The sequence below is a fragment of the Anguilla rostrata genome, chromosome 1 (genome assembly GCF_018555375.3).
Source record: "Anguilla rostrata isolate EN2019 chromosome 1, ASM1855537v3, whole genome shotgun sequence".
Taxonomy (NCBI): domain Eukaryota; kingdom Metazoa; phylum Chordata; class Actinopteri; order Anguilliformes; family Anguillidae; genus Anguilla; species Anguilla rostrata.
Genome location: NC_057933.1, coordinates 66236273 through 66248510, shown reverse-complemented (window position 1 = coordinate 66248510; position 12238 = coordinate 66236273). Strand labels below are relative to the sequence as shown.

Here is a 12238-nt window from a genome sequence, read left to right as displayed (position 1 = left end):
CTTTGAGTTTTGTGAGATGATTTAGAATTTGCATTACAGGGATCACCTGTACTTTTATTAAATAATGGCATGTGCATTTCTGTGCAGACAGACAACTGAGCTGGATAATGTCCACTGAATAACAACCTGAGCAGCTCATTTAATAAATATTTTTACAGACAGGAATTCAGCAGATATTTTATTTTCTGGAGACAGAACATCTGTGCCTTCAGATACATATTTAAATACAAACAAGAATGGTCATGCATCAAATCTACTGTTTATTGGCATAAGTAAAATAGGCTTTAGGTGTGAGAGTAAGGAAATCGGTTTATGTTTAAAATCATTTTTTTAGGATCTATAAAACAATGCCATATGGAATCTGTGACATAAAGCACAAAACAAGACTTTAAATCCAAGTATTTGTCTTAAGTCTGCATAACAGCTCTCGAGTGAAGCGTTCATTTACAGTGGCCACTTGCCCTTATTTGTTTTCAGAAATGCATTTTCGGTAATTTTACTGCCACACTGTGGCATGAAAATACAAAAATTGTTTCTAATCTAATCCATTTACTCACCTAGCCTTTACCACAACATTTCCACAACATTGATTTGTCACTACCAGTCAACACAGTCCCTGCAATGTTTTTACTGTACACTATAAATCAAATTTTCTTAACAGGTCAGTAGACATTATACTAAAGTGCTATCTTCCAAAGTTAACTAGACACAAAAAGCAAATAAGGCAAAAATGTTACTCTTTAAAACAATATTTAAAAAGCTTTAAAGGCATACTATACAGGAATTTCTAGCCTTGCTGTGGTCCTGTGTTTACGATCAAAGAAGTCTCGTCCTCCATCATTGCCGCCCACTTACCCCACCTAACGTAGCTATTTGGATATCTAGAGGTAACGTTAGCACTATGAAATGAGTGACTGTGAGCGACAGTAAGAAGGTGATTATATCTTAATTACTTCCAGTAATGTCAAACATATAGCTTAATTAATTCCATTATGTTGAATATAATAGTAGACATTGGTACTTTTATTTTTAAAAGTTTGGGCCCTCATTTCTGAAGTCCTTAAACTAGCTTCAAGCTGCAGGTAATGTTACTACAGAAAACAAACCAACTCCACGTCACTTTTCATTCCCTTTGGCGAGCTTCAGCTGATGCCACCGTGGTAAGAGGAAATTAAGAAGGGGGCAAATACTTTTTCACGGCACTATCTGTACAATTGAAAGAGGGTGCACTTCCCTTTTCACACCATGATAAACTTGTGTGATTGTGTGTGTGTGCTTGTACATCTTTTATTACCAGAGATACCTCTAAATTCCTTTTCCCTATTGCTGTACTGCTCCCATGAGATGGGATGAGGGCAGCTCATTAATTTAATGACAAGCTGTGAATTCAATTAGCCGAGTTATTAAGAACTCAAGAGGAATGACGATGTCAAAGCAGTTAACCCCTAGTCTGTGCCATGTTTTATATACTCCAGCATCTCTCACATACATGAATTGTAGCTCACTGCCTAGAAGATTTTTCCCATATGCATGCAGGATCTGTGCTTACAGATGCATGGATTATGGATTTCTTTTTGCATGTTGTAATCTCTTAATTGTGTGTGTGAAAGAGAGAGAGAGAGAGGACAGAGAGAGAGAGAGAGAGAGAGATCTATTCACTTTGAAGACTTGTAAAGGCAGTAAATTGTAAAGACTGTAATTACTCCAAAGAAGACTAAACCAACTGAAAAGACTGAGACTCTCACACAAAATGGACAGGAAAACATATCCTGCCATAAAAGTGCGCAGACAAAAAATCTGAGAATTATATGTAGGATTTAAAATTTTGAAAATACTGCCATACACATTTGGAAATGTTGGATGTTATTGTTATTTTTGGTAGTGTCAGCAAATGATTAGGCAAAATTGTCCAAATGGCCTGTTCTCTGTAAAATGTATTATGCTTTTCTTTGTTAAATGATTTAATTGCTGTGGTGGGCAGAGATTGAAGCATTGCATTAATCACAGGTTTGTTGTTTGCTGGGTTTAGATTTAATTAATTAACCGCTTAACTGCATGTTGGTGGTTATCATGTTGAAAATGTCCAAGAAGTGGTTTAAAAGTATTTCAGGCTTAATCAAGCCACAGTCCCCTGAATCTAAGATTACAGCATAGCACCACTTTTAACCAATCAAAGCAACTACTCGATAAGTCTTCTCTCAAATACATTGAAATCCCCTCTAATTTCAGTTTCTTTTAAATGTTTTGTGTTGAATCAAATCTAATTAGGAAAATGTACAGATTGTGACATATTTATAAAATTAAAATCAATAAAACAACCAGCTTTACCAATTTTGCTAAAATGCTATGCAAGCTACATGATATAAATATGTAGCAATGATATGTTAAATTAAATGTTTTTTATTAGTTTCAAATCTGATGAGGGAAAATTAGAAAATGTGGGTAAGTTCTTTAGAAAAATTTAAAAAATCAATCTAAACAACAAATTGACCTTTACACTCAAAGTGCTACTGTATGCAAGCTAAAGTACCTTCCACTACTGCGTAGTTACACCATGACATGCTAACTTATTCTTTCAGTTCCTTGTTTTTGTTCTCATTTTTCTGATGTGCACAAATAGTCACATCTTTCAGGAGAACCAATACAGTAACACAAAAGGAAGTCAGACAATTTAAGCTGTCCTAAAAACAAAATAGTTGGCTATGCTGGCAAAATAGTTTTCAGCAAGTGTGCCGAATGTTTACAGCCTCCTCTTCCTCATGATGTTCCAGTCTTTTCCGTCATGTCCAGTTCAGATTCTGTGCTTAGCAGTCCTCCATATCCAGTGTGACTCTCAGTGCGAGAACCTTTACAGTTACAGTGTAGATTAACAGTGCAAACACTTGGCCTTCAAGTAAAAAAGCAGCATCATTGCAATGGCAAACACAACACTTAAAACTTTTAAAATATCATACAACCAAAATAAACTTGACCTAGCCACTCAAGGCAGAACTTCAAACAGGGATACTATCATTACTACGTTCAACCACATCTTGCCTTTCAGAATCAAGCCAAGCTCCCCCCTACCTCCCCCCTCAAACTTACTTACCCCCCCCCCCCCACTTTAGTGCATATAGCTAAGCTCTTCTTCTGCACCTGTTATCTAAGCAGACTAACTGATTTCAATATTAGTACTGGATCACAGCACATTTGCTATCAAAAGCAGTTTTTCAACATTTATAGAGGACACCTGACAAAGTCCTTAAGGTTGATCATGGCTTGACACTCCTTTCATTCGCTGAATTTGAGATTCAAGCACTGCCAAATAATACTGAGCAGTAATACGCTATTAAACAGGAATCATAAACTGAAAAATGTATTTCATAAATATACTAGCCTGCATGTTCTCAGTGTTGCCTGTTGTTTATATTACATGACATTACAATCACTTAGGAGATGGTCTTATCCTGAGTAACTTACAGGAGTGGAGAACATCAGTCTTAGTCTCAGGAATACGAAAGTGCGATATCACCAAGAAGGTACAAGGGCCCATTTATAATCAATCATTTGTAAACCTTATAAACAGTTGTGTTGTAACAAAAAGGACAAATAACTTATCTTTACACAGCTATACATATAAAATTATCCGTAAACAGCAAAAAGAATGGATGCAGTTACAACCCACCCCTTTGACTTCTAAATCCACAGAATTTAGTTGGCTGAACTGGGAATCCTGTTCAGACTGAATCTTTTGTTTCTGCTTCAGAAGTCAGTACATGTAATGATCGTGTCAGATAATCCATATTATTTCCTTTAGGGCAACAAACTTTGCAGGAGCTTTTAAACATGACAGAATTGGCTTGTTTTACCAGGATTTACTAAAATAACGTGTTACTTTGATAAAATATTTTGTGACTTCTTTGAGGATTTCAAAATGTGTTAGTAATGCAATCAAATGCTCAGTGAATGTACTCTATTATTGTAGCATGCATGAGTTATCTCACTGGTAGTACTGAATTTTAAAAACACCAATATAAAACAAATTTGTAAACATTCGTACCCATTACATTATTCCCTGGCACGTAGCTGTTTTACTGCATTATCGACCACATCCAGTCTTATGCAGGAAGCCTGTAAGTATTATATGCATTGATTAATATGCATTGATTAACTCCTCCCCTTGCTCTGCATCACAGCCTACCACTCAATCACAGGGGTACCACTCCTGCACCGCATTCCTGTAGGCCTTCCACACTGTGGCGTCCCTCTGGCACACGGTCCCGCCCCCTCTCTTCTCCTCTGCCTTGTTTCTGTTGATGTCACCCACACAAATCCAGCCCCCTGCCTCGTCCTGGGCCCCACGGCCCGTGCTGACCGCCCACTTGGAGTGGTCCAGGGTGGTATGGAATGTGGTCGTTTCCCCGAGCGAGATGGTTTTGATGTCCAGGACCTTCCAGTTAGCGGAGCAGTCTGAGGGAAGAATCCCTTCTGACAGGCGCCAGAACTGGACCAGCAGGTCTGACTGGAGAGCTGGGGCCACCCAGGAGTGGTACAGGTCTGAGAGGCAGAGGACAGACAGAGGCTATTTTTATATTATAAAATACAATCACCGAAAATGCAACAGTATGCAACTAAGAATTGAACCACTATGCATTTTTACATTTTCACATGCCACAATTGAGTCATGAAGCTGAAGCATGTCTAAACATCACATGACCTGTCATATGCTGACATTATTCATCAAGACAGGTTTGATTAGCATATGGCGTCTGGGAGCCTAACACCAGAATACGTGTTAAAATTATATACTTGGCTAAATGAAATCATTAATCATCTACTGTTATATTGTAATTATATATTACATCACATATTATTGCTCTCATTTGAACCAACAGCATGCAGCCTGCCCTGTAAGGAAAGGCTACGTGTGCAATCTCATAAAGTACATGTCTATTCTGGAACTTTTTAGCTAAAGAACATGGTGGAGTGTACCGTGACACTGTAGTCAAGTCAACTGCACAGTTGGGATCAGCCTAATTCCCTTTTGATCTCTTTGATATCTTTGAGCTACCTCTGGCAGCCCCTCCATACATTTTTTTGACTTATCCCAAGTAACGGTATTACCATTTCCAAAAGATGCACCCTTGGCGAAGCTGATGAAGTTGGTCCCAGCCAACGAGGTGAGGGAGACGCTGCGATTGGATTCGTGGGAAGAGAAATGGGCGGAGTGAGAGAGACTGACGTTTCTCTCCCGGCCTCTGGCGCTCCTACAGACCTCGGCCATGGACGGCAGGACGGAGGCCAGAGAATCGGGCACGTTGCAGTCGTAGACATGAGGCTCATTGATCTGCAGCTGCTCGCCTGCAAAGCACGGTGAAAACGCCATGAACACACAACATGCACCTGCGACAAAACACTGTGCCCGACAAAGGGTAAATTCATTCATCATCGTCCCGATGACCACCTGCTGGTGCCCGCTTTCCTCTTTAGGAAAAGAAACTGAAAGTAGACACGAGACACCACTTCACAACCACAAGCCCAATTGTTTCATTTCTCCTGCAGGCCGATCAATCTGCTTATGTCAGCCCTTTAGAAAAAATGTTTTTTTAGCACAGAGTAACATTGCCATACTGGTCAACATAATCTATTATCATCATAAAACACATTTTCATAGTTTCATGTTAAAAAAGACCAGTCAGCTGAGCTGACTGACCTGACTAAAGCGCAGAGGAAAGGAGTGTGGCACAGTGGGTAAGGAACTGCACTTGTAACCGAAAGGTCGCAGGTTCGATTCCCAGGTAAGGACACTACCGTTGTACCCTTGAGCAAGGTACTTAACCTGCATTGCTTCAGTATATATCCAGCTGTATAAATGGATACAATGTAAAGTGCTATGTAAAAAGTTGTGTAAGTCGCTCTGGATAAGAGTGTCTGCTAAATGCCTGTAATGTAATGAAAGGGCTGTATCCTTTTCTTCTAGCCGTAATTACTTAATTAGCCTAAACATTTACGCTATCTGACACTGCAGCTACATTTCTTAATGAGCACATGAATGACAGCTGATATCTGTTCTTGTGTTCCTATATGAAACCTTGTACAGTGATCTAACCTATGAGTGAACCAGTGTTGGGGTATACAGCCAATCAGTAACTAGTTCATTCAGCCAGGGTAATTAGGGGAAATAAAAACCTGCATACATACAGGTAATCACCTACCTCTACTACCTCTGACAGTTAACAGAGAATAAAACTTGAATAGTGTTGTGATTATTGAGAATGATGTTTTTTTAAATTTTTTTAGAGTAGAGAAGAAGAATAAACTACTGCTGTTAGGAAACCTCAATCATACTTTTAACAATTCAAAGGTTCATTTTGTCCATTCCAGGTTTGGGTAATTAGAAGACTTTCTCTCACAGAATATTTTCTCATGCTTGGAATCTCGTATCATCTAATCAACTGCATTCAGAGCATGCAGCTGTCATACATTTCAGATCACTCCAAATCACAGAGAAGCTTCGTACACTGGCACATTGCTGGATCTATCAGTGTTATAATGAGAAAAGGAGAATCAAATGAGAGCAGTTAATTAACAGCTCAATTATACTGGGTAATTAAGAATGCAGACCAAATTAGAAGACAGTGCTAGGTCAGGACCAACATTGAGAAATCCCACATAATTATCTCAATTAACAGCTCGTCAGTGCACCATCAAATTAGTCACACTCATTTCATTCACTACAACAGCAAACATGCATAGACTACACAGCTTTGTAACTATGGTTATATACTGTCAGCTGAAAGGGTTATATTTGGTTACTATGGTGATAGTGGCATCTGCAAAGGTTATTCCCAGTTACTATGGTAACAGTACTAGTTACAAGTAGGCTATTCATTTCACATTTGACAGTGCCAGTTGCAAGCATTATTTTCACAGTTGCTATGGTGGCAGCACCAGTTATCAGTGAAATCTATGTTACCGGTATTACAGTGTCATCTGTAAAGATTTCTTTTGCAGTTGCCAAGATGGCACAACTATCAGTTGGTTGTAAAGCTCCAAAGTTTTTACTTACAATTTTTGACAAGGAGTACCAAATTACTTCCAAACTATTAAATCCCCTGTATTCACTAGCAGAAACTTCATAATTTGGCTGTGGTTGTTAAAGACAGCTATAGATTATCTATCATTAATATAACCATCGCAGAAATTATTATAACTATAATAATGGTTTTTGTAATTAAAAACCCATAATGCCACCTACAGTAATTAGATGCTTTTAGACAATGATCTCCATCCATACAGAGAGTTAAAATCCAGAGGCCATGCATTCAGTCTGTCTCATAAAATGCACCCACCAATAATCTTGAACATCTCCAATGGGTACGTGACACAGAGAAAGTTCTGTCCATTCGTGATCCCTGAGTGTGGATATGAAAATTCTCCTCCTTCCTTGACAGGGGGGAAATGAGGTGTGCTGTGGACCAACCAAAAGCCCTGTGTCTTACCCACCAGTACAACACCTGAAAGAGAGAAGGGCAGGTGCAGGATGCGTGAGACAGCATTTCACCACATCAGTAGAACTGACAGAAAGATCAATGTACTGCAGCCATACTAACAGCACAACCAAGTAAATTTAGAAGATGATTTCTGAGTAATTGATACCAATTACTTAGTCAACGTGTGGAATAGCCTGCTATGTAATACAGGCAGAAACTGGGTTTTTTAAAGACCAGGCTTAATATGGTGTTAGATACTATCTAGCATGTAGGCAATCAGAGCACTAGGTACAATTTAATTAGGAAAATGGCGAGCATTGTTGTGCTGAATGGCCTATTCGTGTCATTATGTTATGTTATATATTAAAGTTTTTTTTTATTCACCTGATTTATTATACTGACTTCTGCTCCTAAAATGAAAGTTAAGTGGCTGATTCAGTCATGCTGGCTTGCAGGCAGACATTAACTCTGAATAACAAAGGGTGAGGTTTAAAGTGAGGCATGCTTATCATGCATGAGACCCTACCTTACCTTTAGTATGACCTCCTCTACTGCTGTCCTCATTAGTTCCCTTTTTTCCCCTACCCTGGGGCTTCTGGTCGTTGTACAGGATGTAGGCAATTTCACCGCCCTGAAAATAATACAAACTGATGAAACACACACACAGACAAATCAAAATACAAGCACACAAAAGCAAGAAGGAGCCAGACTACACGATTTTGATCCTGAGATTCACTCAGGCACCCATACAAAGGGCTCATAACAGTGCAGAGACTTTATACACAGAGCTTGACTGGTGCAGGCTAACATCTGCAAAGGTGCGTTAAAACACAATTTCAATGGCAAAGAAAAGAGAAATGTTCCCTTCTAAAGCAATTAAGCAGACATTTAGACTGAAAAGTCTAGATAAACCACAAATACCATGTCACAGAATGAGAATATTCTAATAAGAATACGTAAATAGTGGTACGCATTCAAAAACCATGGCATGAAATCTCTGCAGTAAATATGAGTAAGACAACCAAGCACTGAAGAAAAAATTAATTTCACATCATTGAAATCATTTTCACACAGCATAGTTTAGAAAAAGAAAAGAAAAGAAACCACACAGCACCCACAGTTCCTCGTTTCTTTTTTTGTTCTCTTTCTGTTCCCCTAAAAAATTAAAACTGCACATTAAAATTACTTTCAGTTTTGAAATAATATGAGCTGCAAAAAAAGCACAAATGTGGCACTGGTTAAAGATTAGAGTAAACACACTGTAATGTCATTCTTGACTAAAGCATATCAGAGCACTGAGACACTAAGACACTAAGAATTCATTCTGAATTCTTAACTGCCTGTGTTATACCAGTGTAGGATTCTATTGTGTCAAACTTTACTTCATGGTACCGAGTGAACATTTTGCCCCATATTAGAGCATCACGTTTCTCCAGAGAGGTACGTTTTGCAAGATCCCCCTTTCCACCAGCACAAGTAATTGACAGACGATTTGAGGAACATGACCTTAATGTCATGGTCTACTTAGTCACAAAATCTGAAACCAATCAATCAAATAGGCTATTCTAGTAATACACCCAAGTAATTGTACACACCCTAGTTTTTCAATTCTGTCAACAAAGTGTAAGTTTATTAAATTTCTTATGGAACCATGGAATTTCTCTGCCAAAATTCATGCTGGGAGACTACAGTATATCTCTTGATTAAGTGACTCCTCATGAATGTTTACATTTTTTATGGACAACATAGTCATATAAGCATGTCTAGGACAAATGTACACACAATTATATTACAAAATAATAACTCTGGACATTTAAATTCAGTTTCCTTATGACATTGGGACAAATTTTGAACAGTCATTACATTACATTTTCACAGTGACACTTAAATTTGAGACACAATTCCTATGCCAATTCTGCAAAAATACAAGCATATTTGTTGCTTTTTGCTCAGAAGGCAATTCAACATCACATATTCAGCAAGACACTATACAGAGTATCCTAAATTTGGCACAACCTCCATACATAAAATCTCTGGAAAGCACTGCCATTCAAAATGCAAGTTCAAGTGCCAATAGATGGCATTAATTCAACTGAAGCAAATATGAATTTATTAATTGTCCAATCAGCCTTCAGCATAAATAAAATGGCCACACTGACAACACAGGAGCCAAATGATAAGCACAAGGGTTTTCTGTGTTTTTCATTTTGCATAGTTGTGTACAACTGGTAGTCAGTAAGATCAATCATTTTGAGACAAAAATTCAACATTGTGGCCTTTTAAGAAAATGGCTAAACAGCTGTCTAGAGCTTTGACAAAATGAAGAGTAGTTTCAGGAAATGTATTTAAACAATTGGGGAAAACTGTAAATGACAGGCATCTGGCCAAACACACAGAATATAACATGGATATACCCACACCTTCTGCTCATACAGCTGTCCTACTGTCCTCCCCAGAGCTCCTGCACTGTCATTCACCAGCCCGCTTCCCTCTGTCCATCCCTCACTTCCTCCATCCATCAGCAGGTACTTCAGCCCTTCATCTTGTTTGTGCTTTTGGTGAGGGAGTTTGTACAAATACAACCTGAAAAAGAGAGGGGACATAAGTGCATATACAAAACTGTCCCAGGAACCATACGTAGCCGCCGAAACTATCTGGACAGTCGGTACTTCCCTGAATGCGTTCATGTTCAGTTAATTCGGAGAACTCGCATTGTTTCATAAAAAATTTAAAAAATTAAAAAAAAACTCAGGGACAAGGTGAGAGTTCCGAACAACTTTACACTTATAGCCCAATTAAAACACTGAAAACCAATTAGCATTTTCGCGACCTAGCCCATCTAGTACGACCAGCCGGAGAATGCAGTTATCCCTTGCTAACCGGGTAACTTGTGGCTCACGAGATGGTTATTCCATGTTAGTTAGGCTATCTTGGAAATTAAAAAATGACAGTGCTTCAGGATGCAGAAGATCGCTGCGTTAGCCGGGCCACCAAAGATTTGGATCAGTTTGGTACGCTACAACCAGCAGCACATTCATTTCACTCAAAACAGGTTTGCTCACCAATCCACGGAGTGCCCTTGGTCATTATAGCAGGAGATGGGTGAGGTAGCTCCCTCTACTGCTGTATATAGCAGGAACAAGAAACCGAGTGGAAACATCACCTGAGAATGACAGGCAGAGTTATTGATAACTACACAAAGTAGCAACATCTATCTAGCCATTTGAAATGTATTAAAACGTTTGACCTGTTATTAGCTCATATCAACACCGTTTTAGCGTAATATAAACACAATAGATACTGGCCTAATTCGCAGGTCTTTACAGTAAGGTAGCCTACGGTACGCGACTGTTAATAATTAGCTATTTCTTATCTGTACATTGAGATAAAATGTTCAAATCCAATGTATTTTAAATGTATGTTTATTTCACCATTCTTGGAAATTTTCAGGATAATTATTAGCTAGCTAGTTTATATACTGTAACTAGCCTGTAACGCAATTACTTCGCTTTGCTTAGGTAAGTTACATATCGGACACAGAAAAACAGGAAGAATAAATATGAAAAATACAACACACCTCTCAATTTCTCGTGCACAGAACATATCATACATTGCTCACCTATGTTCTTCGCTCGTTTTCGGGCACCCTGCAGTTCGTTCCTTAGTGAAGTTCACTTCCTAGATTGTGAACTGTGTAAACTGTGAAAAACCGTCACCGGCTAGCAACTGTTTTGTCCAATGAACTTTCAGTGGTTTTGTTCTCAGAAGCCGATGCCACAAGTGGGCGGAGATTATGGAGGCCCGAGGAAGGAAGGCAATAAAGGATCAGCTAAATTATTACGACTCTCTGTCCCTCATCCCTTTCTGGTAGACTTGCAAAATGTGGTTTCTTTTGCTACCTATTTGTTTATTGAAATGGATCTTAATATTTGCACCGGGGTACCATTGATATTGTTGTATTTAATAGCCACAGAAAGTTTTATCCAAATTCAAATATCAGGTATCAAAAACTGCAAACAAGGTGATTTCATGTTCAAATTCATTTGGACAGTATTGCCTCAACCCACTGCAGAAGAGCAAACATTGCAGAACAGGGAGACTGCTAAAAATGAAGATAATATAAATATTAAACCTTTAAATATGTAATGTAATGTAAATGTAATGTAATGTAAATATACTTCTTTTTTTAAATCTTCTAATGTAAAACTGTTCTTATATGATTACTCGTGTCGCCACATGCTAGCCTTAAAGGCATAAATAAGTGCAGTCAAAAAAGAATCATATTCACTAAATTGCTTATTTTCTTTTTGCTAGGTATTCACACTATTGTTTTTTTTTTTGTTTGTTTTGTTTGTTTTTTGTCAAAATACTGAAATGTGTACTTGTTAATACTTAATAAATTAGATATTGTATAACATTTGAGTGAAATCATTAAAATCATGGTTGTAAATTCTCATTGCGCACCATTGCAAGTATGCTAGTTTTGTGATCTCTGACTGCAGTTTGCTGGCAACATTTAACCAAATCAATTACTGTAAACACATTGTTTATCATAACTCATAGATGTCATTAAAATATGATTCTGGTTTATCTGTGTGGATTAACAGCATTGAACAGTGCTGTCGGCCATGCACACAATGTGTCACTACCCTGACATTCTCCAGTAAAAATTCTTAATACAATTTTTAATGATTTGTTCTCTCAATGATTGCAAGCTGCTCAGGCCCTGAGGCAGAAAAGCTGCCCCAAACCATGATGCTCACCCC

General features: G+C 38.2%; 1 protein-coding gene across 2 annotated transcripts; it reads right to left on the bottom strand.

The window, feature by feature from the left end:
• Positions 1-2384: 2384 nt before the first annotated feature.
• On the bottom strand, positions 2385-11216 carry dnase2 (deoxyribonuclease II, lysosomal). Of its 2 annotated transcripts, XR_010332405.1 has the most exons (8): positions 11092-11216; positions 10535-10635; positions 9893-10055; positions 8004-8103; positions 7332-7496; positions 5104-5340; positions 3849-4536; positions 2385-3790 (listed from the first exon to the last, which is right to left on the bottom strand). XR_010332405.1 is itself a non-coding variant. In XM_064350890.1 (7 exons), the coding sequence occupies exons 2-7, from the start codon at positions 10630-10632 to the stop codon at positions 4184-4186; spliced, it is 1116 nt and encodes a 371-aa protein (XP_064206960.1). In that variant the 5' UTR covers positions 10633-10635; positions 11092-11216; the 3' UTR covers positions 2385-4183. The 2 variants fall into 2 exon arrangements, 1 of the variants encoding a protein (XP_064206960.1); XM_064350890.1 differs by having other exon boundaries at positions 2385-4536.
• Between the last annotated feature and the right edge of the window lie 1022 nt (positions 11217-12238).